Source organism: Rhinopithecus roxellana, chromosome 9, assembly GCF_007565055.1.
Source record: "Rhinopithecus roxellana isolate Shanxi Qingling chromosome 9, ASM756505v1, whole genome shotgun sequence".
NCBI lineage: Eukaryota > Metazoa > Chordata > Mammalia > Primates > Cercopithecidae > Rhinopithecus > Rhinopithecus roxellana.
Window position 1 is genome coordinate 19,457,251 of NC_044557.1, and position 27,634 is coordinate 19,484,884.

A 27,634-nucleotide genomic window follows, 5' to 3' on the forward strand; every position below is an offset into this window, starting at 1 on the left:
GGATAAACCACACTTGGACATGAAGAATGATCTTTTTAATGCACTGTTGAATCTGGTTTGCTACTATTTTGTTGAGAAATTTTATGTTAATATTCATCAGAGATATTGGCCTGTAGGTTTCTTTTTTCGATGTGTCTTTGGTTTTGGTATCAAGGTAGTACTAGCCTCATAGAATGAGTTTGGTAGTATTCCTTTCTACTCTGTTTTTCAGAATTGTTTGAGTAAGATTGGTATTAGTTCTTCATAAATGTTTGGTAGAATTCAGCAGTGCAGCGATCAAGTCCTGGCCTTTTCTCTCCAGGAAGGCATTTTATTATCACTTCGATCTGTTACTTGTTATTGGTCTGTTCAGGATTTGGATTTCTTCATGGTCCAATCTTGGTAGGTTGTATGTTTCTAGGAATTTGTCCATTTCTTCTAGATTTTCATTTTATTGGCATGTAGTTGCTCATAGTAGCCACCAATGATCCTTTGAATTTCTGTGGTATCAGTGGTAATGTCTCCTTTTTCATCTCTGATTTTATTTATTTGGATCTTCTCTCTTTTTTTTTTTTCTTAGTCTGGCTAAAGGTCCTGTCAATTTAGTTTAACTTTTCAAAAGACCAACTTTTTGTTTCTTTGATCTTTTGTATTATTTTCTTCATTTCAATTTCATTTGTTTCTGCTCTGATCTTTAGTATTTCTTTTCTTCTACTAATTATGGATTTGGTTTGCTCTTGCTTTTCTGGTTCTTTAAGACACATATTAGGTTGTTTACTTGAAGATTTACTTCTTTTTTGGTGTGCATACTTATAAATTTCCCTCTTCATACTGCTTTTACTGTATCCCACAGGTTTTGGTATGTCATTTTTCCATTATTATTTGTTTAAAGAAATTTTTCAATATCCATCTTAATTTCTTCATTGACCCACTGGTTATTCAGGAGCATATTGTTTGTCATGTATGGACAAACTGGGTGAGGAGCCTCACCCCATTGCCATCACCAACACAAGCCCATGGATAGCACTGCCAGACTACTGCTAATGTTCCCTTAATGCCCAAGGGCTCTTCAGTCAGCTGGTGGTGAATGCTGCCTGACCTGGGACTCATCCTTCAGGGCATTGGGCTCCCCTCTGGCCTTGGGCAGGTCCAGAAATGAATCAGGGACCCAGAGAGCCTACTTGGTGGTCTACTGCCCTATGGCTGAGGTGCTACCTAACATGTAAGACAAAGTTCCCTTTACTTTTCCCTCCACTTTTCTCAAGCAAAGGAGTCTTGAGACTGTTGCCACCACAGCTGAGAATGTAGAGTCTCACCCAAAGCCAGCAAGTCTCACAGGCTCACCCAACGCCCATGGCACACTCCCTGGGTATCACTGCTGGTTATTCAGGTCTCAAGGACTCTTCAGTTAGCAGGTGATGATGTTTTTCAGGACTGGGTCCATCCCTTCAAGGCAGTGGTTCCTTCTGGAAATGATATCCAGGAACTAAGGCCTAAAAAGGGGTTCTCAGGACTCTGACTAGTGCCCTATCCTGCTGTGGCTGAGCTGGCATGCAAAATGCAAGACAAAACCTTCCCTACTCTTTCCGTTCCCCTCCTCAAGCAGAGGGAAGGGGTCTCTTTTGGAACTGTGAGCTCTGCAGCCTGGGGTTGGGGATGAGGTGATGCCAGCACTCCCTTAGTCACACCAACTCATATCTCAATAGGCCATGTGCCCCCAGTCTACTGGATCTGGGCCCATTTCAGCACTAGGATTCACCTAGAATTGCAGTCCATGTGGCCTAGACTGCCTTTCAAGTTTATTTAGGGCCCTAGAGCACTTTAGCCCATGGTGGTGAGTCTTGTAGGGACTCAAGTTCCAACCACTGAGATCAGCGATTCCTCTCTAGCTAGGGCTGGTTTGAATACTCCCTCCATAGGTGGACATCAGCTGAGTTTGGCCCAGTTTTGTTTTCTGCTATAACAGTGCAGCACTGAGTTCAATGCCTCACAATTGCTGCGCTCTCCTCTCGCCAGCACAAAGAAATGCTCTTTGCAGTATGCCACTGCTGCCACAGGATTGACGAGGGATTGTGTCAGTGGTTTTTCTACTTCAGCAGCTCTTTCAGCTATGTGAAATTAAAACCAGAGCTGGGTGCAGTGGCTCACATCTGTAATCCAAGCCCTTTGGGAGGCCGAGGTGGGTGGATCACCTGAGGTCAGGAGTTCAAAACCAGCCTGGCCAACATGGTGAAACTTCATCTCTACTAAAATTTTTAAAAGTTAGCTGGGCATAGTGGCATAGTGGTGCATGCCCGTAATCCCAGCTACTCCAGAAGGCAGAGGTTACGGTGAGCCGAGATCACGCCATTGCACTTCAGCCCTGGGCGACAAAAGTGTGTGTATAATACATGTAACATATATATATATAGCAATAATGTACATACATATGTAATTTATCCCAGATATGCATGGTTGGTTTATCATATGAATATAAAATAATGTCCTCCATTATATTAATAGACTAAAAAAGAAAAATTATATGATTCTAGTAGTAGATTCAGAAAAAACAAATCTGAGACTATTTATAATAAACACTCAGCAAACTAAAAATACAGGGGAACTTATTTAACTTAACGAGAGCATCAAAAAAAACCAGGAAACAACATATTTTGAGTAAATAACACGTTACTACTTAGATCAGGAAAAAGACAAGAAAGTAGCTTACCAGTCACAGTCAATATCAAATATGGAAAGCATCAAATTCTGTGAGACCAACAGGAACTGTCATTTATTGTTGACGGAAACGCGAATGATATCCACTGTGGATAACAGTTTTACAGTTTCTTACAATACTCAACTTACCCTTGCCATATGATCCAGCAATCATCCTCCTTAGTATTTACCTAAATGAGTTAAAAACTTTTATCCACCAAAAAAATTTCACATATGTGTTTTTAGCTTTATTCATAATTGTCACAGATTGGAAGTAACTTAGATATCCTTTAACAGGCGAATGGATGAGCAAACTTTAGAACATCCATACAACGGAATATTACCCAGTGATTTAAATAATAAGCCACAATAAGATGTGGAAAATCCTTAAATTTGTGATGAGAGAAACCCTTGCTAGAAGACTATATGTGGTATTATTTTCACTATATGATGTTCAGAAATAGGAAAAAATATAGAGGTAATGACAAGGTTTCTGGAAGTTTGTAGAAATGCTACTTGTAAGATATTATATTATTCTACTTTAAAAAATTAGTTGACTCTTAGCGATTTATTTCTGAGGTCAAAACTGATTGCCAGTTCAATTCTCCAAAATCTGTATATCTTTTCCAAGTGTTCTCTTGAGAAATATTATAGTTACTAAAATAATCTTCCTACTTCTCAGAATGTTTTCTGAAATTTGCTGAAATTAAATTCAATAGTATGTCATAAAAATATATGATTGAATTATTCTTATTTTAGGTCAATGCCATTTTGATTAAAAATATTGTCACTCAAAAGGAATAAAAAACTGTACATATTTTTATTTCTAAGTAAATAGTTAGAAATAATTTATTTCTAAGTAAATAAATAGCAGTTTTTAAAATTTGCACTTGCATTTATGCAGTATGGCCAGAAACATTTGACAAGATCAAAGGAGTGAACAAAAAAATCTTAGGCAATAAATCTGAGTTTTTGTTTGTTTGTTTCTATTTAGTATCCAAAGAAAATCACTGTAGAGGCCTTTTCAGTTGTTATGGCACAGTTGCTTGGAATTAATCTGGGATTGACATATGATGATATCTACAATTGTTACTGTCCACGACCTACATGCATAATGAATCCTGATGCGATGTAAGGCGTTGTTTTGATCCACTCTATGTTTTCTCTTAAGAAATATTTCTAGTATTCCTTGATGTAGAACCTCGTGCAATATAATTTAAGAAATTTGTTTAGATACAAGTGTGCTTACGTTAAAGAAAGTATAGAATGTTGTAGAAAATGTGCTTAATAGTTCTACATTCAATGATATTATTTTGAGAAAAAGTGGATGCTAATGATTACCTTACAACAGTCTAGTTGCATTGGTTGAAAACCTGTTCAGCGTCATCAGATGAAATAGTACCTAGGTAGTAAGAAGTTTGAGAAGCAACTAAACTAAGGAGATGTGAGAACTAAGAAGACATGAGAATTTCGCAATGCTTGATTCTGAACTGGATTCTTTTGCTATAAAATGCTAGGACTGTGATGTTTGGGAAAATCTGAATGGAGTTCAAGGATTAGATATTAATAACACATCTTTATTTTATGATTTTGAAGGGTCTAGAGTGCTGAGGTAGAATAACCCATTTCTATGTAAGAACTATGTAGATGTATCTAGTGTTCGCAGAACACGTTATTGGCCTCTTAACTGTTTCAGAAAACAAAATTTATTTTGGGGGCTACATTTGCATTATTTCTTTAAAGTTTGAGATTATTACAAAATTACACAAAATTACACATTAAGCAGTATACTTAAATGTGTAGAAATACAAAAATTAAAACAAAGTGAAAGGAATCTAGAATTTGTACAACTTATGTACTTCAGTATTGGAATAACTTTTTTGATTAATTTTAACAAAGAACAAGTAATTATGATTTTTCATTAATGCAATCAACCAAATTTTGTTTCTTAATGTTGACAATAATAGGATATACTCAAATGGAGCTTATTGTGTACCAAATATTATTAAGTCCGTTACCATTTTAACTTTCTTTACTCTCTCAGTGTCTATCATATCAAATAACAATAGAAAATAATTTATTTTTTGCTTATCACCTGTATTAAAAACAAAAGCACCCTCTTCTCCTTTTGGCTCTTCTCTAATTGAAGTAGTTCAGAATTCGTAGTACTTTGTTGAGGAGTATTACTTTGATTCTTTTAGTACATTTATCTAAGAAGTACAATTTAATTTTAGACGATCCCATGGTATGAAGTTTTTTAGCAGTTGCAGCATGGATGGATTTAAACAGATAGTTCTGCAGCCTGAACTTAAATGTTTTCAGGATAAAACAGTTTCAGAAATGACTTACCAAAAATCTGCAACTTGTGGCAATGGAATTTTGGAACCTACAGAGCAGTGTGATTGTGGCTATAGAAAGGTTAGTGGCAAAGCTTACAGGTTATCCAAAGATTTGTTTTTTTCATTATGTTTTGTGTTTATTTTTTATGGAGTCTATAGATATAGATATGATATATACAAGGAGGAAATTTTAAAAAAATATTTACTATTTTGTCAAATATAAGATAGAGAGCTATGGGGCATGCAATAACTGACTCATCCTAAATTTGAAATGTTTAGAGTCTAAGCCCCGGGTAAGTGTGACATCAATTTAAAAAACAGATTTTTATCATTTTAGAAGCAATGGTAGCAATATCGCTTTTTAGTACCACACACATCAGTAGCATCAATAATATCATAATCTAATCATCCCTTAAATTCCATCAAAGTGACTACATTGGTGACTAAGTTGTTACGTGTGTGTTTTCATTTATTTTCTTACCTCCTAATTTTAGTCCTTGCATCTGTAGCAACTTCATTTATGTTAACTTGCTTCCAAAGAATTAGACTAATTATAGTCCTTGGTTCATTGTCATTTATGATAATACACATGATACAATAATGATACATCCATGGCCCAACTATCCCTAATTTTTCACCCTTTTCTCTGTCCAAAAAGTAAATTCTATCCATATTTTTAATTTAACAATATAATTTTATAATTTGACCACAGCTTTTATTAGCTTTGAATTTTAGACCATTTAAAAAATGTAGCATAATCTTCTGGGACTGTTTTCTTTATCCCCTATATTACTAACAATATCCAAGTAATTTTGTGTGACACAGTTCATTTATTCACTTTTTGTGTAATAATCCAGTATGTATGGAAATATACAATCACTGATTTTTTCTATTTATGAGCAGTTGGAGTGCTCATAGGTTTTTTTCCCCCTCACATTCTGAAGAGTTTTATTATGTCTTGTATTTAACTCTTGATGTACATAAGCATCTTCTGGCTACACACTTAGATGTAGAATTTCTGGATCATCAAGTGTGTGGATCATGCCTTGGCAATGGGAAATTTATTTCAAAAATAAATGTGCTAATTAACACATCCAATGGCTGTTTACTGTATAACAAGTTGTTTATTTTATACCCTATTTAGTACATAGTATTGCCAGACTTTGTCATTTTTGCCAGTGTATTTGTGTAAAATATTATCTCTTTGTGGTTTCAATTAGACTTTCCTTAATTGCTAGTAACATTGATTATATCTTCAAAGTTTTACTAACCCTGTATAAGTTTTCTTTGCTGTGAAATGTCTGTTCTTTCCTGTGAAAGGTTTATTTTATTTGTATTTTCTCCTTTTTTTTTTTTTTTTTTTTGGAGTCGGAGTTTCGCTCTTGTCGCCCAGGCTTGAGTGCAGTGGTGTGATCTCAGCTCACTATAACCTCTGTCTGCTGGGTTCAAGCGATTCTCCTGCCTCAGCCTCTGGAGTAGCTGGGATTACAGATACCTGCCACCACGCCAGCTAATTTTTGTATTTTTAGTAGAGACAGGATTTCATCATGTTGGCCAGGCTAGTCTCAAACTTCTGACCTCAGGTTATCCACCTGCCTCGCCCTCTCAAAGAGCTGGGATTAAAAACGTGAGCCACCATGCCCCACCCTTTTCCTTTCTATTTATTTATATATTCTCATGCTGATTAATATATGTTAAATGTCTTTCATATTCTTACACTTTCTTCAATATAATTTTTATGTAAACAATTTAACTACTTAAAACATTAATGTGTTTCCATTGAAAACTGCATTATTTCAGCTTCGTAATATGTTTTTGTTTGACTAGTGAAAGTTTTACTCTTTCTTCATGGAAGCTCTTTTTTTTTTTTTCTTTAGTTTTCACTCCGTGCTTTGATATGGATATATTTGACTATTATATTTCAAGACCACTATTATTTCCTTTTATTAAGAGATCCAGTTAATTTTTCATTGCAATATTTAACATCTTTAAAATTTCCATTTGGTTCTTTTTTTAAAGATATCTTCCATTTGTGAAAAGAAAAACTTTAGAGAAATATAGCAGTTTATTGAAGCACAGTGTGATTCATGAATTAAACAGCACTCAGAACCAGGAGAGCTTCATCTTAACAATACTGTGTGGGAGATCTTAAGCCATAATTGGCCATGTAAGCCACACCTGCATTCCTGACCCAAAGAAAACATAAAATAATAAATGATCCATTGTTTTAAGCTTCTAAGTATTTGCCATGCAGCAAATACTTACAGATAACATGTAGGACTTAATGTGTGTTGATCTGTTTTTCTCAAGATATTTGGAATACCTTTTATCATTTTCATTTAGATATGCAATCAGTTTGTAGTTTATGTGTGTGTGTATACACACATATACACATAAAGTTATTAAATTAAATATTCACAATTTATTTGAAGACTGTCCTTTCATTATTACACTGAATCATACCCTTGATCATCAATCAAGTAAACATATGTGCATGTTTCTGCTTTTCCTCCTCTTGTACCAATAGTACACTATCTTGATAAATACACATTTCTTTTTTTTATTATTATACTTTAAGTTCTAGGGTACATGTTCACAATGTACAGATTTGTTACATATGTATACATGTGCCATGTTGCTGTGCTGCACCCATTAACACGGCATTTACATTAGGTGTATCCCCTAATGCTATCCCTCCCCCACCCCCACCCCACAACAAGCCCCGGTGTGTGATGTTCACCATCATTCTGAGCAAACTATCGCAAGGACAGAAAACCAAACACCGCATGTTCTCACTCACAGGTGGGAATTGAACAATGAGAACACTTGGACACAGGACAAATACACATTTCTTATTAACTTTTGAGATATTGTATTGTATATTCCTCACACTGTTTTTCTGGTTCATAGTTGTCTTGAGTATTTTGGGCCCTTTGAATTTTATTGTACATTTCTGACTTTTTTTCAATTGGTACCAAAAACAAAGTAGACTGATCTCCTGAAAGATATTGCATCGAATCTTTAGATATGTTTGAGGTGTACACCTCCATTTATTTATGTCTGATTTTTTTTCTCAGCAGCATTTTGTAGTGGGAGGAAATTATTATTTCCTGTGGGAGGAAATCTATTTCTGAAGTGTTCAGAGTAATAACTAATGGTTTTTGCCAGGACGATTACTGAGTTGACAGGTCCAGCAAGCCATATAATTCAGAGGGGTAGCTATGGGCTTGAGCAAAATACACAAGAGAGTCTTTCTTTTCCTTGACAGTAATGGAAACATTCATATTTAACAAGATGTGGCTAAAGGAAGCTATATTAGTGTGCAGAACTTTATCTTGCATAGCGGCTGCCTACCTGTAACATCAACAAATTGTGTACAGAGGGACATGGAGAGTGGAACAGTAGGCACTGGAGACTTGGAAAGGTGGGAAGGTGGGAGGAGCGTAAGGGACAAGAAAACACCTTTTGGGTACAATGTACTCTATTTGGGTGATGGGTAAACTAAAAGCCCAGAAGTGACCAAAACTGCACTTGTACGCCCTAAATCTATAGAAATAAAAAATTAGATCCTTAAATAAAAAAAAAAGAGAAAGGTCTCAGGTTAAGGATTTCTTAAGAAAAGTTTCCTTAGTAGGGGTATCCAGTACTTAGGTTAAGAACAGTGGTGATAGCCCAGAACAAGATGATCACCAAAGCATTGTGAGCCGACAGGGTCAGCCCAACTGTCCCACAAATGAGAGCTGAGACTTTAATTTTTTCTCCTTCTACTCTTGACTCCCCAGGGTCTAAGGTGTTCGTTATCCACCTGCCATAGCTGCTCTTGTTTCATGGCCACATGATCAGATAACCAGTGTCTGTAGCAACCACTTTACCCTTTCTCCTTGCTCATCACACAAAACCAAACCAAATAGCTGGATTCATCCCTAGGTGGTTTGGCAGTTTGTTGCTTGTATACCTTATGCCATCTTAAAACATCTCCTATCCACTGATGTGTGGGCTGAAGTCTCATCTATGATCTATGAACAAAAGACTGTGAGGTCCACAGAGGAAAGAAAGGATACTTTACTTTAGAGAGAGAAGCAATCCACAGTTTGGGAAATGCCCTTTCAGGGAAAATCAAAATTGCATGTTCCGCAGAAGGAAGCGGGAGCTGATACATATCTTACAGAGTCAGACTTACTTGCATATTAAGCAGGGTTGGGGAAAATCTATGAATATTCGTGAGGAAAGTCAAGTGCCTGCACAGTGGGTGAAAATATATGTAACATGCACTCAATGTTCACTTTGGTGTAGGGTTTTAGTATTAAAATGAGGCAGAATTTGGCTTTTTACATCAAAAAGAACCAATAGGACACAAAGATAGTCTGTGCATAGTCTCTGTAAACTGCTTAAAACTGACTTGAGATTTATGACTGTTTATCAATGAAGGACCAGTCCTCTGTTCAACTGGAGTTACGGCAGGACTGCAAGGCGCAAGAATAGGGGGTGTTGGGGGTGTTGACTAGCATTAGCAGCCTGTCAGGGTCAGCTGGGAAATTTCCCAGCTGCAGTTGTTTCAGGAATGCTTTTCAGGGGTTTATTTCTGCTTAATTACCAGAGAGAAATCTTATGGCAATTAATAACACTGGGATATGTGACTGATCCTCCATCCTGCTAGGGATGAGATTCTATTTTTTGCTAAATCTCATTTTAGCCACAGGGAGTCCATTTTGGCTGCCTGTTGGAATATTTATATTCATTGTTTTCCCTGTTAGATGAAACCTGCTATAGGCAGCCTTGATGACCAATTTACACCATGTCCCATATTGGTGCCAGGGTGGCATGGCTACCTGTCCTGAGTATATCAAGTCCCTTGAAGAGACTCATGTGGCAGAGAGACTTAGAGCTAACTGTATAACTTAGGCCAGGCAGGGGAAAAGGGTAGACAGGTTAAAAATATTTTGTTGGAGATGGGAGAAAGCTGCAGTCTGGCAGGAAGATTATTAAAATGTTTACAGAGACTAAGTAAACAAGCTTGTGGCTGGTACCTGTCAGTGAAATACTTCACAGACTCCAGTTACACAGGGAAGTCATAGGCATCAGGGTTACAGTTAAAACTCTCTATTTATGGGAGATTGTAACACTTGTTTTTAACTAGCACAACTGTCTTCATACATATACACATTCCTGCACCAGAACAGCACTGTAGGGATGAGACTGTAGCTAGGTTTATAGGTTTATTTTATCTATCAGTTGAATATCTTATGCTGCCATAATTCTGATTTTAACAGTAGACTTACAGCAGTTGCTTAAGTAATCTAACTATTAGGAAGAAAAGTATGATGAAGACTGTGATTATAACAAGCACTTGAATGTCAGCGTGAAAAGAATGTTCCAGGCTGACAGGAAGCCTACTAAATAGATGGAGAGGATCAGTAGTTTGTATATCTCACAACGATTTCGCTTGTTTGGAAATTCTTTTTATAGGAACTTCTACTTTATCTGAGGTGTTGATGTAAGTGTAACCAGTTACATGGGCCACTATGCAGACTCTTCTCAGTTTGGCTAGGAGAAAATTTAAGGCAATCGTTTATTTAGTATTACTTGAGCAAGGGAGTTCAGAAACTTTTTGTTGCGCTCTAAGGCTTTCTACAGTGTCATTAACTATCTAACCAGTGGTAGTGGATAGGTTTCTGAATTATATCTCTAGTAACATAAACCCAAGCACTTAGAAGTAATAGTTCTAGGATGTTTTTGCCTATATTATCTTTACATCCTGTTAGCATAGACCTTTTAGTTTTATAATAAAGAGAGAGCAGGGGTCTTTTCATAAGCAAGTCTGAACCTTTTATGTGTAACCTGTTGAGGCAATGGTGTGCCCATCCCTATCCAGGCAGATCAGACCCTATGTCCCATATAAACACAAAGCCTGGTGAAGGCACAAGCGATGCCCTCAAGGGTGTGTTCACTAATTAATTTATTCATGGTAAATGTTGACAGTATTGAATTGAATCATGAATCATTTGAATAGTAGGGACATACCTTTCTTTATTCAATCTAGACTATATTTATCTATCCAGTAGTTTAAAGATCGAGGAGGTCTACTGGTATAGAATGGGTTTCTAACATTAATAACGTGGGACAAATTAAACCAAGAGGTGGTAATATTTGAGTCTTGAGGCGATTGGACTCAGAGTCAACAGGGAAAGCAGTTGGTCCAGATAAGTGGTGATGTTAAGGATACATGAGAAGTCAGTGACAAGTATTGTCAATGTCACATGTTTACCATGAATGAATGTGGGAAGTTATTGGTGAATCTAACCATCTGATAGGTTTCTTTTTGTAACAACACTTTAGGGCAGCTTAGCCAAAGTGTTATCATGTCAGTCTATGCAGTGAGACCAAGGGACAGTTATAAAGAAGAGAGTAAAATATATTTTGAACTGGACAGATCAACATAACCATTCATAAAGCTCTGGAACAAAGAGTTTAACCAGACAAAAGTCTTACAGTTTTGCAAAGGCTTATGGGTGTCTAAGTATTGGAATACACAGAACTATCCCAGCATGGCTTAAGATATCCAGGATAGACAAGACTGCTAATGTTATAATAATGGAAACAGTTATAAAGTAATCATAAAGACTGGGCATGTTAGTTTAGAATAAGTAAAGCAAAGATAAGTGTTCTATTTTACATTGGATAGTAACAATCATGAAAACTCCTAAAGTGATAAGAACAATGAGTATTATAAGGTAAATATAAACATTGATTCATCCAGACCATATAGGCCTGGAGTTTTGTGAGAGGGCAGTCTACCTCAGTTGTCATCCTTTTCTTGTCTTGGCATTGAAGCTTTAGTCAACCTGAGCTTAGTGTCAGATACTGATACTGAAGTCCAGTTCTCAGCAGAGTCTGGTATTGTTTTTAGGTGAGATATATGTACTCAGGAGTTAATGACCTATACCTTAGCAGCACAGTGGGTTAATTAAGTGTACTTGAAATGGACCTTTCTAGTGGGATTGGAGGGAGTCATTCAGCAATATCTCTTCTAATATATAAAGTCTTTGGGCTGGACATTATGATATTGGGGTTCATCTCCTGGTTGATGACTGTAAAGGGTCTCACAACCAGCTGTTAGTCTTTAGAGCCTTAACAAGTCCTCCAGGACTTGGCAGTAGGTCAGGCGATCTTCTTGTATCTGAGTAAGGGAAAATATTTCTTCGGTTAAATATATGGATTGACCTGTGACCACCTCAAAAGGGGAAAAGCAACTCTGGTGGGGATAGACTTCACAATTACCAAAACCAGAGGAAGAGCTTTGGGCCAGGACAGATTGAAGTTGCTTGTAATTTTAGCCAATTGAGTTTAATATTCTCTTGGTTCATTTTACAAGCCCAAAAGATTGGGTGTGGTAAGCACCACTGAAATGTCGTAGAATAGGCCAAACATTAGCAACTCATTTTAATGCTTGGCCAGTAAAATGAGTTCCCTGATCACTATGGAACTTGGTGGAACTCCATAGGTAATTTTCTCATGAAGTACTTTGGCTACTGGCAGCGCTGTGGCTTGTCTGCAGGGGAAAGCTTTCCCGCTGTAAAACTACATATCTATCATGACAGGTACATATTTGTATCACTGAGAAAGGGAATATTGGATAAAGTCAGTAGTCAGTTTTTAGAAAGGCCCTTTTCGCAATGGGAATTTGCCTGGGGTAGCCCTTAAGGACCTCCCTGCATTGTATAAGAGTGAATTTTGCCTAATATATTAACTTGAGAAGCAATCACCAGGGAGAATCCCCAACAGCACTGTTGACACCATTGGATCCTTTGGTCAGAACTCTAATGGTGGGGTTATATACAAAAGTAAGAGTGACCCTTGGTAAATTTTCTAGAAGGACTGAATGTTTGTTAGGTTTAGCCCATAGTTGGGATCTATGATTATAGATACAGCCTCGTTTTGTCTAATTTTCCTTTTCAAGTTCTGAGCACTTTTTTGAGATGTTGTTTCAAGAGATTTTTAGAACAGGATGTAAGGATGGAGCCTGGATTAAGACAGTCATAACAGAAGAGGGGGTGTTGTTTAAGGCTGCAGACTTAACTGCACTCTCAGCTAGATGTTTGTCTTTGCTATTTTTGGTATGTCTAAAGGAATTGCCTTGAATTTTAATCATGGCCAGAGCCCTAGGAACTTGAATGGCATCAAGAAGTGACAAAATGTGGTCTCTGTTTCTGATGAGCAGTCCAGAAGAGGTTAGAAATCCTCTATTTCCAGAGAATTCCAAAGTCATGAGCAACCCAAAAAGCATACCTGCTATCTGTGTAAATGTTTGCAGTTTTATCTTTGGCCAACAGGCAAACTCGGGTAAGAGCACTGAATTCTGCCTGTTGGGCAGAAGGCCTGATTCAATAGTTTGCAGGGAAACAACTGCAAACCTAGCTTAATAGAAGCCAGTAGGGTCTCTGAAAAAAAGGCCCATCAATCTACCAGACAAAATCAGAATTGGGTAAGGGCGTTTCCTTTAAATTCATATGGGGTGAAAGAAGAGTATAAAGGTAATGCAGTCATAGAGAATCTTCTGGTGAAGGTAAAAGAGGAACAGAGTTAAGGAGATTACAACAGAAAATAGGTTGGGAAAGAGAAGTATTTCATAGGCAGTCAGTAACCTGGCTGAAAGATACTGGATTTGGCGAGAAGTGAGAAGGGCTTTAACTAAGTGAGGAGCATAAACAGTGAGAGGAAATCCCATTACTATTTTCTCGGTGGTTTTTATAAGGACAGTGGTTGTGACAACTCTCTTGAAACATGGTGGTAGCCCCAGATAAACACAATCTAGTTTGGCATTCTAGTAACCAGTTGGGTAAATTATTACCCCCATGTGGTTGAGTTCAAACTCCCTCTTGCTCATGAACAAAAAGGGGAAAAAGGGAGGTCATAAATAGAGTGTCCCAAATTGGGGGGCGGAGGGTGTTTGGCAGAGGACAGCTTATCTTTCAGAGACTTAAAGTCCTGTTCACCATCGGTAGTCCAGGTAAGGGGGTCAGGAGAAGAGGCCTTAATCAGGGTATATAAAGGTTGTGCCAGTAAAGCAAAATTAGTGTTCTAAGCTCTACAATGTCCATGTTTTCTAGAAAGCCCCTAGGTTTTGTCTTTTCACAGTGGGAATGGGGAAGAAAAATATGCCTTGAAGAAGGAAAGGGTTAACGTTGAGTCCCAAGGGGTCAGCAAATATCCAAGAGATTTAATTGTCATCAAAACTGTAGTTTATCTTTAGAATCTTTATGGCCTTTAAGATATAGCTGGTGAAGTAAATGGAGAGTGTGTCAGTGAGACAGGTATTTCATAAGGGAGAACACAAAAGCAAATCACCAATGTATTGCAGTAGAGTTGGGCTATGTGAGAAAGTTATGCTTTTTTTTTTTTTTTTTTAATTATACTTTAAGTTCTGGGATACATTTGCAGAACATGCAGGTTTGTTACATAGGTATATATATGCCATGGTGGTTTGCTGCACTCATCAACCCATCATCTACATTAGGTATTTCTCCTAATGCTATCCCTCCCCTAGCCCCCATCTCCCCAACAGGCCCTGGTGTGTAATATTCCCCTCCCTGTGTCCATGTATTCTTATTGTTAAACTCCCACTTATGAGTGAGAACATGCAGTGTTTGGTTTTCTGTTCCTGTGTTAGTTTGCTGAGAATGATGGTTTCCAGCTTCATCCATTTCCCTGCAAAGGACATGAACTCATCCTTTTTTTATGGCTGCTTAGTATTCCATGGGATATATGTGCCACATTTTCTTTATCCAGTCTATCCAGTCTATCTATTGGTGAGCATTTGGGTTGGTTCCAAGTCTTTGCTATCGTGAACAATGCTGTAATAAATATACATGTGCATGTGTCTTTATAGTAGAATGATTTATAATCCTTTGGGTATATACCCAGTAATGGGATTGCTGGGTCAAATGGTATTTCTAGTTCTAGATCCTTGAGGAATCGCCACACTGTCTTCCACAATGGTTAAGCTAATTTACACTCCCACCAACAGTGTAAAAGCATTCTTATTTCTCCACATCCTCCCCAGCATCTGTTGTTTCCTGACTTTCTAATGATCACCATTCTAACTGGTGTGAGATGGTATCTTAATGTGGTTTTGATTTGCACTTCTCTAATGACCAGTGATGATGAGCTTTTTTTTTCATGTTTGGTGGCCGCATAACTGTCTTCTTTTGAGAAGTGTCTGTTCATGTCGAGAAGGTTATGTCTTTTAAGTCAGCCTGTAAGATCTGGGAAAAGTAGGTAGGGCTTTCAGTGCATCCTGGAGGGTGCACTGTTCAGGTGAACTGATGGCTCTTCCATGTGAAGGCAAAAAGAAACGGACTTTCGAGGTTGACAGGGATGGTGAAAAAAAGTACTACAGAGATCAACAGCAGAAAAATATTGGGTGTTAGAAGGTATATTGGTTAAGAGGGTATGTGGAACAAGCACAACAGGATGCAAGGAAATAAAATGTTATGAATGGCTCTAAGATCCTGGGCAAGTCTCCATCCCTTTCTATTAGCTTAGAAACAGGTAGAAGGGGTATGTTACAGGGACTGGTATAAGGGACTATAAGTTCCTTGAAAATGAAATTATTGACAATGGGTTCTATACCAGCTAAAGCCTCATGGTGGAAGGGATATTATTTTATGTTCAGTAGAGGTTTGTTAGGATCTATTTGTGTAGAAATGGGTGGTGCTGACTGGATCAGGCTGACATTGGTATTGATTTATTCCCAAAGGATTTCAAACAGTTTCTTTAGAGCTGGATGTCCAGGATCAACTGGATGACTGGACACTACTGAGGGGAATACATAGCTGAGGTCAGAGGCTGAAGTCTCAGGCAAGGAGACCTTTAAAACAATGTCTCCATTATAGGTGAAAGAAAAACAAGCTTGATATTTTTCAAGAAAGTCCCTTCCTATTAGGTGTATTGGGGCAAAAGGAAGAAGTAAAAAGCTGCAATGCCAGTAAGAGGCCCTAGTTGGTAAGAAACTAGTTCAGACTTGAAGATAGTCTTAGATTCGTTAGTGACTCAGCCATATGAATAGCTTGGTCACTCTGGGTGGTTGGATTTTAAAAGGAGTCAAGGTTAAGCATAGATGCAGTGTCTATTACAACTTGGACTCTTCTGTTGTTAATTTTTAAGATAAACCTCTCCCAACCGATTGACTGAAAGGAGAGGAAAAATCTCCCATGTCTCCCTGGAGTACCCCTAGTTCTTTTTTTTTTTTTTTTTTCATCTTTTTATTATTATTATTATTATTATACTTTAAGTTCTAGGGTACATGTGCATAACGTGCAGGTTTGTTACATATGTATACTTGTGCCATGTTGGTGTGCTGCACCCATCAACTCGTCAGCACCCATCAACTCATCATTTACATCAGGTATAACTCCCAAAGCAATCTCTCCCCCCTCTCCCCTCCCCATGATAGGCCCCGATGTGTGATGTTCCCCTTCCCGAGTCCAAGTGATCTCATTGTTCAGTTCCCACCTATGAGTGAGAACATGCAGTGTTTGGTTTTCTGTTCTTGTGATAGTTTGCTAAGAATGATGGTTTCCAGCTGCATCCATGTCCCTACAAAGGACGCAAACTCATCCTAAAAAAAAAAGAAAGAAAGAAAGAAATGAGGGCCTTTTATTGTATGTAAATTAGACCTCAATAAAGTTGACACACAATCTTCTGACGAAAAAATAATAATAATAATAATAATATTAATGAGTCTTCAGTCAATATTATTTTTTTAAATGTACATTTTGTATCACCCCTAAAGTCTGAAGAAAAGTGGAAAATTTTGTTAATCATTCAGATGTTTGATCTACATTAATATAAATATGTTTGGAAATAAAAGAAAAAGGTGTGATCAGAGGGGTTGCAGAATTAGCAACTAGAGAGGGTTGCTCATGAATAGAAGGTGAAGGAAAGAAAGGCAGCTCAGAGAGAAGTGATTGGCAGCAAGGGGCTAATGCATATGGGGGTGACATTGGTGGAGTTCAAAGAGAAAGGCAAGAAGGCACAGTGTCCTTTTTAGTTTTGGATTTAGGGTCCGATTTAGAAGGATTTTCAATTTTTTTGAGATCTTGATTAAGTTTTGATTTAGTCTCATTTAAAGGGGCAACTAGGGATCCTTGATTTCACTTAGAGCTTTCATTTTAGCAAACGAAAAAGACCTCACATTGCTTTTGAGAGGTGTGGAATCTTCTGTTCTTTATTGCGCATGTAGATAAACTGATTGAGACATGTTAGAAGTTCCCCATTGTGGCCAAGAAAGCTTTAAGTTATATCGACTTATTTTTATCCAGGATACCAAATATTAACAAGAATTTTTCCTATAGTTTTTAAACATGTGTAAACCCCAGAGTCTCTGACAGTAGTTGGTCCAAAACCATTTCCATACTGGGTAAGTTACACACAGCACTCTCCTAAAGAAGGTGGCCTTCCCGGTGCAACCTTGGTGCAGGCATCCCTGCTGGACTGCAGGTGGACTGCAGGCCACAGCTGAATGGGCAGACCTTTCTTAAAGAAAACGGTTCCCTAGATTTCAATCTAAAAGCATGAACTCTTAGATTCAATAGCGCTTACCCAGTTCTTGCCCAGTGTAACCAGGAAGAAATTGAACTTAGAAATTTTTCAAGGCAGTGCCAAGAAAGAAATCAGGGGCCACTGTGGATCCCATCCCATGTTGCCAGAGTTGTTAACAAAAGACTTTGATATCCATGAAGGAAGAAAAGGAAAAGACTATTTTCAGAGGGAGAAGCAATCTGTAGATTGGGGAACACAGCTTCCAGTGAAAGCTAGAAGTTCATTCTCTGCAGAAGGGAAGTGGGAGGTGGTATATATGTCTTACAGAGTCATACTGTGCAAAATTGGGAGAAATCTATGAATATTCATAAAGGAAGTCAGGCACATGTACAGTGAGTAAACATTTGTGTAACATATGTTCTACTTTCATTTCACTTTTAATTAGCACTAAAATGAGGTGGAATTTGGCTCTTTATGTCAAAAGGGGACTGTAGGGCACAAAGACAGTTTGTGTGCAGTCTCTATAAGTTGCCTGAAACTGGCTTGAAGTTCATGAGTGTTTATCAATAAAGAATGTTTATAAGACCAATCTTCTGTCCAGTTGGAGTTGTGGCAGGACCACAAGGTACGGGAGAGGGTTATCAGCTGGCATAGAATTAACTATAGCAGAATACATGACTACCCCTTCATTTTGCTAGCCATGATATTCTGGTTTCTGGTGTGTCTCATTTTAGCCACAAGGAGTCCCCTGGGGAGGACTGCCAATATGTCTGTTAGGGATACTCTAAGAACCTGTAAAATCAACACAAGTTATTTACTTACAAGCACAGCACACGCAACCCCATTTTGAAAAGGATAAATAGACAAGAAGAAATGGGTAACAGGCCTCAAGCAAGTCTGAAACCCAAGAGAGCCAATGATAGGCATTCAGACTCCTGAATAATTTCCTTTGACGACATGTCCTGCATCTTCTATAAACAGGTACTGTGGGCTCCAGGGCATTGGGTCGCCCTATCCCTATGGTTTGGCTGGGCTCAATCATCCCAACACCACCAGGCTGGCATTGTATGCTGGTTGCTGTATAGTTCTGGGGTCTCTGTGTTAGTTCCACTCTCACAGTTCCACTAGGCACTGCTCTGGGGAGACTCTGTGGTGGCTTTGCTCTTGCAACAAGTCTCTGCCGGGCCTCCAGGCTTTCAAGGACATCCTTTGAAATCTGAGTGGGAGCTGCCATGCTTCCACAGTTCTTACTTTCTGCAAGCCTGCAAAATTAGCACCATGTAGATTCCACCAAGGTTAATGACTTGTACCATCTGGAGCTGCGATAGGAGCTGTACCTATGGCCGTTGCAGCTGAGGCCATGGTAGCTGTAGGGCATTGTGCAGCAGGGCCAGGAGCAGTATCCTGAGGTGGAATTGGTCAGTGAGCTCATGGAGAGTGCCCTGGACTTGTCCTCTGAAGCCATTCAGCCCTCCTAGGCATCTGGGCCTCAAAGGTATCTGAAATGCCTTTGGGGCATTTCTTTCATTGCTTGAGGAATAGCACTCGGCTTTTGTATTAGTTCATTTTCTCAATGCTATAAAGAAATACTTGGTACTGGGTAACTTATAAAGAAAGAAAAAGGGTTTGATTGATTTATCGTTCTGCTGGCTCTACAGGAAGCACAGCTGGGGGAGGCCTCAGGAAACTTACAATCATGTCAGAAGATGAAGGGGAAGTAGGTGTATTTCACATGGCCTGAGGAGGAGGAAGAGAGAGAGAAGGAAGAGGTGCTACACACTTTTAAACAACCAAATCTTGTGAGAACTCTGTCATGAGAACAGTTCCACAGTGGGGTGGTGTTAAACCATGAGAAACTACCCCTATGATTCAGCCACCTCCCACTAGACCCCACCTCCAACACTGGGGATTACAATGGACATTGCAGGGAGAATTGGGTAGGAACACCGATCCTAACCGTATCAGCTTTCTTCTATCTTTGTTAATCTCTTAAGCAAAGGTGTCCCTGTGCTGCATCCTTGGTTTTCTCTCCTGTAAATGTGCTTTCTTTCCTTACTATACTGCCAAACTATGAATTTTTCAAGTTTTTCTGCTCCATCGCCCTTTCCTCTAGCAGTTTACAATAAGAAGCAACCACACAACATTCTGAGAACTTTGCTACATTACATTTTTTCTGCCATATATCCTAGTTCACTCTTATGTTTGGCCTTCTGCAAACCCCTCAGGCATGGTCATAGTTCAGCCAAGTTCTTGACCAGTTTATAGCAAGGATGGCCCTTGCTTCCAAAACCTTGTTCTTCAGTTTCATCTTAACCTGATGAGAATGGTCTTTGCTATCCATATTTCTATCAACATTCTGGTCATGAGCATTTACCTAATCCCTAAGAAGTTTAAAACTTTCCCTCATCTTCTTGTCCTTTAATCCCTAACAAGAATCTGTGCTTTTTATTTGTATTTATTTATTGATATACAATCTTGCTCTGTCACCCAAGCTGAAGTGCAGCGGCCCGATCTCAGCTCATTGCAACCTCCACCCTGACTGGGTGATCACAGGTGAGCCACTGCACCTGGCCAAATGTAGGCTTTTTCTATCCTGCTCCTCCAAACTCTTCCAGCGACTCCCCTTGAGAGGATTTGATAATACAGAAGTGTACTTATGGCATAGTAAGTAAAAAAATATGAAAACTTGCATGCATGCTTTCATAAACAAAAATAATTTTTTAAAAAATTGCACTAAATTTTTAATAGATCAATTTCTTTAGAATGAAATTGTGAGTACTTTCATTGTCATCTTTTTTTTTTTCTTATAAGGAAAGTATATTAAGTTTAAGTGAAGTGGTGTAAAAATACAGAATCCAAAAGTCATGGTGTGATTAGAATCAAGTTGGAGAGATACTTTATTTTGAAAATAAAACTATTTATTTGACTAAAGTTTGATGTAAAACATTTAAATTTATTGTATTTGCTTTTAGGCATGCACTTACAAAAAATGCTGTAATCCTGCAGATTGTACTCTAATTGGATTTGCAGAATGTGGCACTGGACCATGCTGTAACAATAAAACTTGTACGGTAAGTTGTATTACCTATTTCTTTTTCTTTCTTCCCCTCCGCCCCCTCCGAGATGGAGTTTTGCCCTTGTTGCCCAGGCTGGAGTGCAGTGGTGCAGTCTCAGCTCACTGCAACCTCCACCTCCCAGGTTCAAGTGATTCTCTCACCTCAGCCTTCAAGTAGCTGGGATTACAGAGCATGCCACCACACCCAGCACATTTTTGTATTTTTAGTATAGACGGGGATTTCACCATGTTGGCCAGGCTGATCTTGAACACCTAACCTCAGGTGATCTGCCCGCCTCGGCCTCCCAAAGTGCTGGGATTACAGGTGTGAACCACCACACCTGGCCTTTATTACCTGTTTCTAATGAGTGCTTAGATATTCCTACAGGTAATTTTTAAATAAAACATTAATACTGATTATGTATTGGTCAGTTGTAACTGGATGATGAATGTCCGAGCAAAGAAAAATAAACACAAACTTAGGTTAAAATTGAAGATAGGTCTGGCTTCATGCTCTAGTGAGTGTTTGTTTCAAACAGGAATTTGATTCGATGCATCTCTTGGATATCCTTGCTTTTAAGCTGACAATTCTCAAGCAAGCATTCTCAATATGTAGTATAGATAGGTCATTGGAGCTCCTTGTTTGATTTAGTCCATTTCAATTCTTGGTAGTGGAGGTAAACCGGATTGAGCCTGAAAAATAAATGTATTTGTTTTTCTTTCTCTCACAGATCCATGCAAGAGGCCATGTCTGCAGAAAAAGCATAGATATGTGTGATTTTCCAGAATATTGCAATGGAACATCTGAGTTTTGTGTACCTGATGTGAAAGCTGCTGATTTAGAATCCTGCAGTAATAAGACTAGCTATTGCTTTAAAGGAATATGCAGAGAAAGGGATAGACAGTGTTCACAGTTATTTGGAAAATGTAATTGTTATACCTTTTTTTTGTGGTTCATATTTAAATTGTAGCTATTCTAAAGTCAGTAACCCACCCAAGAGCCATCACTGAAAGTGTTGTTTTACGTTCAAATTTGGAAATAAAATTGCAAATAAAAGCAACTTTGAATGATGTCAAGAGTTAAAATAGACCTAATAGCTACAGGACGCAATAGTAGGACATTAGTCCAGCTGAAGGTGGTTGTTGCAAAGGGAGTAGACTATTAGAATAGTAGATGAGAGAGCAGGTGACTGATTTCTTAATTATTTCTACACTATAACATGAATTTTTCTCTTCTTGTGTGTGTAGTTTTCAGTAAGTGCTTCTCCTTGTAAAGCCAGTAAAGGACATCAAAAATTTATAGCAGATTATACTGACTGGACATTGTTGTGGTCTAGATAGCTCTCTATTGACTTATCACACTTTTACCTTTTAATATTTTTAATATAAGTAACTATAACTTCGTATGTTTTCAGTTTCTAAGTCCGCTAATCTTCTGTGTACAGAAGAAGTGAATTTTCAAAATGACAAATTTGGAGACTGTGGTCAACGCTGTCATTTTTTGTACGTATTTAGAAAAGTATACATCTTCCAAGTGCATATGTTGTGTTTTGTGTATGTACTGCAAAGAGTGACTTGAAATAAATGAGAGACAGTATCTAGTATATGCAGATAGATTTATTTGTTGCATTTAATAAGGCATTGTGTGCTGTGAAAAGCTTTGCTGTTATGATCTGAGTAATATTTTGAATTATCCTTACTTTTGAATTGTTATTAACCTAATAATTGTGTACCTGAGTGACAAATTGGTAACGTTTTTCTGTCTTATGTTGCTAGTGATATCCTTTGTGGAAAGATTGTTTGTCACTGGATACATTCAGAACTAGTACCAATGACAGACTTAGATATACAATATACTTACCTTGGAGGTCATGTATGTTTGTCAGCACATGCAAGAAATGCTTCAAAACAATTGAGGACCTATACAGAAGATATAACTGCGTGTGGTCAGCAAAAGGTAAATAAAATTTTTATTGATACTATATATGGTGGATTTGTCTGTGAGTGTCTGAAGTGTGTGTATGAGAGAGAGAAAGAAAGAGAGATTGAGAGGATGCTTAAATTTTCCTTTATAATTAATGCTACAAATTTCGGTTACCATATCAAGATCTTAAGATACACTGATCAGAATTTCAGCTGGTTAAAGAAATCCTTGCTTTACTATCCGTTATTTTTATTAAATTTTTACTACCGATATTTAAACTTGTTTCCTCTTGCTTGAGAATCTAAGACTCCCTGATAGGCCAGGATCTGATCTGTGATGATTTGTGTAAACCAAGAACAAAAAAGAATAAAATAATGCAAAAAAATGTCAGGACAACCTGAATAACAAGAACTTTAAAGAAAATAAAACCCAAAAAAGCCAAGTATTTTGTCTTGTAGTGATTGACAAAAAATGAATTTGGTTACAATTGAAGTAAAGCAATTATTTTCTTATTAACTTGCTCTCCTATTACTTCTTCCACAAGCATATTTTGTCTAAAATGTGGCCTTCACATAAAACATGACAAGCGTTTAAGCTTTTTTAATTTTTGTTCTTCTTAAGAATTTTGAGATACCTAATAAAGTCTTTTCAAACTACTAACACTGAAAAATAAGTTGACTAATTTGGAAAGTATACAATTATCACACATTTTTATAAAAATAATTTACACATAAAATATATTTTTAAAATAAAAGATAAATTTAAATGAAAAGTATACTTATCTCAGAATGGGAAAAGATAGTCACACATAAAAGTAATGAATTAATCAAAGGAACATACTGATGCTGACTATATCATAAAGCAATATGTCATCCCTTCAAAGACCATATAAAACAAACTGAGAAAATATTTACTATAAATACAGAAGCATAAATACTTAAATATATTAACTAATTGCATCTTTTATATATAAAAGGCATACTAATTTTATCTTTTATATATATATAATATATATAGCATAACACAGAACATGTTTGGTCTCTGTCTCTGATTCTTGACACACAGCTTCTATTAAAACCCTTGGAATTTCCTAAGCGATGGGAGTGTGTTTTGTTCTTGAGAATGAATAAACACATTTCAGTCACACCTGAAATTGTGCTTATTTCCATCAGGTGATTTAGGGTGGGACCCCCAGCTGGCCTTAGAACAGGGCTGGTTATCAGGATGACCAAGCAATTAGAGGGTTGGGACTTTCAGCCTGACTCACTGGACTTTTGGAAGAAGAGAGGCAGGGCTGGAAATTGAGCTCTATTAAAACCCTTGAAAAAAGAGATTCAATGATCTTCTGGGTTTATTACATATCAGTTTGCTGGGAGTGTGGTGCAGCTGGAGAAAGCATGGAAATTCTTCTCCTCTCCTCCAATACCTTGCCCTAAATATATCATCCATGTAGCTGTTCTTGAGTTGTATCTTATATAATAAACCATTAAATATAAGTAAAGTATTTTCCTGAGTTCTGTGAGCCATTCTAACATTGTTACACTGTGGAGGGTATCATGAGAACCCCCAATTTATATCTGGTCTGTCAGACGTATGGCTTACCTAATACTTGCACCTGATATGGGGCCAGTCTTGAGGGACGAAGCCCCTTAACTTGTGAGATTTAATGTGTCTTAGTCAGTTGTTGTGTGGCTATGAAGGAATACTAACACTAGGTAACTTATAAAAGAAGTAGGTTTATTTGGCTCACAGTTCTGCAGACTGAACAAGAAGCACAGTGCCAGCATCTGCTTCTGGTGAGGGCTTCAGGCTGCTTCCTCTTGGTGGAAAGAGAAGGGGAACTGGTATGTGCAGAGATCACATGGTGAGAGAAGAAGCAAGAGAGAGAGGAGGGAAGTTCTAGACACCTTTGAAAAAAAAAAAAAAAAAAAAAAAAAAACCCAGCTCTCATGAGAACTAACAGAGTGAGAAGAGAGGTCCGTCATTACTAAACAGATAGCAAACAAAACAAACCCAATGGATCAACAGGACAAAAAGTTTGTTCTTCAAAAAGATAAAATTGATACACTACTGAAGCAGGATATTTCCCCAACCCTTTCGCGGGATTCATGACAGGGGTGCCCTGTTTACTCAGCCTGCTGCTCTCAACTCCTCGCGGGAGGGAGCACAGGAGCAAAGGAGGCGGGAACTGGAGTATAGGAGCGCAGAAACCAGCCAGCCACTGTGGTGCTGGCAGGAGTGAACTCCACTCGCTGGGACCTGCTGCATTCCACCCCTCGCAGGAGGGAGGGTGCAGGTGAGCGGGTAAAGGAGCCGGAGCAAGTGCTTTTGGGTGTGGCAGAAACAAACTCCCTGAGGGCCCCACAGCAGCATCTAAGGCGGGGTGCCTGTGACCCTTGAAGCTCCAGAGGACATGTTTCAGTGCTCTTTTAGCTCTGCAGTCTGCAGATGGCTTAAGTGTTAACAGCTCAGTGGGCCGGCAGATGTCCTCTGCCAGCGAGGGCAAAGGGCCAGTGTGGCAGCCTTTTGCATCCACACTCGTGGCTCCTGAGCTCTTGCCTGGCATCCAGAAAAAAATGAGGTCGCTCAAGCGAATTGAAGGATGGTAAATGCGAGAGATTTTATTGCCAGGGAAAATGGCTGTCAGTGGAAAGGGGAGCTGGAAAGGGGACGGGCAGGTAATCATCCCCTCAAGTCAGGCCATCTCCAGCTGGACTCTTCTCCAAAGTTACACCGTCAAGCTGCCCCTCTGAAGTCAAACCACTTCTCTCCAATGTCCGGCTGTAGTCCCCAGTGTCCAGCTGCTTCTCTCTGCTGGCTGAGTCTGGGGGTCTTTATAGGCACAGGGTGAGGGAGTGGGGTGGGCCTTGGATGTTTGGGAAAAGGCAGCATTTGAGCGGGAAAACAGGGTTATGAGTTCTCACTTTGGGCTACGGTCTCAGGGTTTTCGGCTTGAGGGTGGGGCTTTGCCAGGGACCCACCCTCTTCTGCCTACGATTTTTCTGCCCCCTGTCCCTATCACTATCAGCTAGACTAAAGAAGAAGAAAAGATAGAAGATCTAAACAAACAAAATGAGAAATAAAAAAGCAGGCATTATAACTCACCACAGAAATACAAAAGATTATTAGAAACTATTATGAACAACTTTATGCTCACAAGCTAGAAAAGCTAGAGGAAATAGATAAATTCCTGAAAACATAAAACCTACCAAGATTGAACCAGGAAGAAATACAGCTCCCAAGGAGACCAATAATGACTAGTGAGAATTGAATCAGTAATTAAAAATTATCCCAAGAACAAAAAAAAGGCTAGGACCATATGGATTCACTGCCCAATTCTACCTCCAGAATAGAATAATAATTAGACTAATAGAATAACTAATAATTAGAATCTTTTTGAAACAATTTTTAAAAATCAAGGAGGAGGAAAGTCTCTCGAACTCATACTACAAGGCCAATATCATCTGATACCAAAACCAAACAAAGGCGTAAAAAAAAGTAAAGACCAATATCTCTGGAAAACATAGATGCAAACGTCCTCAAAAAATACTAGCAAATCAAATCCAACAGCACATCAAAAACATAATACATGGTGATTATGTGGGATGCATCCCAGGGATCCAAAGATGGTTCAACACATGCAAATCAAAAATTTGATCCATCACATCAACAGAATGAAAGAAAAAAACATATGATAATCTCAATTGATGCAGAGAAATCACTGTATGAATTACAGCATCTCTTCAGATAAAAATTTGCAATAAACTCAGCATACAAGGAACATTCTTCAACATCATAAAGGCAATCTACAACAAACATAGAGCCAACATACAACCAACATTATACTTAACAAGGAAAAATTGAAAACATCTCCTGTAAGAACTAAAGCAAGGTAAAGATGCCCACTTTTATCACTCTTATTTAACTGGAAGTCCTCACCAAACCAATAAGGCAAGAGAAAATAATAAAGTCATCCAGACTGGAAAAGAGGAAGTCAAATTATTCCTGATGATTGAGCTTTTGTCTAGAAAACCCTAATGATGCCACCAAAAAAAAACTTTTAGATTTGATAAATGAGTTTAATAAAGTTTCATGATACAAAATTAATAGACACATGTCAGTAGTGTTTCTATATACCAATAATGATCTAGCCAAGGACAAAATCAAGAAAACAGTCTCATTTACAGTACCTACCAAAAAATAAAATTAAATACCTAGGAATGTATTTAACCAAGGAGGAGAAGGAACTCTACAAGAACTACAAAACACTGAATTAAATAAATAAATTACAGATGATGCAGACAAGTGGGAAAACATCCTGTGCTCATGGATTGGGAGAATCAATATCATCAAAATGACCATACTTGTCAAAACAATCTACAGGATAAGGATTCAATGCAATCCTTATCAAAATAAAAATGTCGGGAGGGCGGAGCAAGATGGTCGAATAGGAACAGCTCCGGTCTCCAACTCCCAGCGCGGGCGACACAGAAGACCGGTGATTTCTGCATTTTCAACTGAGGTACTGGGGTCATATCACTGGGGAGTGCCGGACAATGGGTGCTGATCAGCTGCTGCAGCCTGACCAGCGAGAGCTGAAGCAGGGCGAGGCATTGCCTCACCTGGGAAGCGCAAGGGGGAAGGGAATCCCTTTTCCTAGCCAGGGGGACTGAGACACACAACACCTAGAAAATGGGATAATTCCCATCCCAATACTGCGCTTTAAGCAAACGGGCACACCAGGAGATTATACCCACACCTGGCCGGGAGGGTCCCACAGCCACGGAGCCTCCCTCATTGCTAGCACAGCAGTCTGAGATCTAACCGCGAGGCAGCAGTGAGGCTGGGGGAGGGGCGCCCGCCATTGCTGAGGCTTAAGTAGGTAAACAAAGCCACTGGGAATCTCGAACTGGGTGGAGCTCACAGCAGCTCAAGGAAACCTGCCTGTCTCTGTAGACTCCACCTCTGGGGACAGGGCACAGCTAAACAACAACAGGGAAAGCAGCAGAGGCCTGTGCAGACGCGAACGACTCTGTCTGACCACTTTGAAGAGAGCAGTGGATCTCCCAACACGGAGGTTGAGATCTGAGAATGGACAGACTG

At 38.5% G+C, this 27,634-nt stretch overlaps 1 protein-coding gene across 2 annotated transcripts in view; it reads left to right on the forward strand.

Moving 5' to 3' along the window:
• Positions 1–27,634, forward strand: part of LOC104676326 (A disintegrin and metallopeptidase domain 3-like) — an 85,387-nt gene that overhangs the window by 30,430 nt on the left and 27,323 nt on the right. The window contains exons 10-16 of one of the 2 annotated variants that reach the window (XR_749891.2): positions 3,668–3,804; positions 4,908–5,091; positions 6,545–6,639; positions 20,525–20,623; positions 21,339–21,534; positions 22,023–22,110; positions 22,384–22,564. Coding sequence is in view for 1 of the 2 variants with exons in the window: in XM_010381109.2 (XP_010379411.2) it covers positions 3,668–3,804; positions 4,908–5,091; positions 20,525–20,623; positions 21,339–21,534; positions 22,023–22,110; positions 22,384–22,564 (885 nt within the window). In the remaining variant the exon portion in view is untranslated. The remainder of the gene's footprint in view (positions 1–3,667; positions 3,805–4,907; positions 5,092–6,544; positions 6,640–20,524; positions 20,624–21,338; positions 21,535–22,022; positions 22,111–22,383; positions 22,565–27,634) is intronic. The other variant, XM_010381109.2, reaches the window with a different exon arrangement.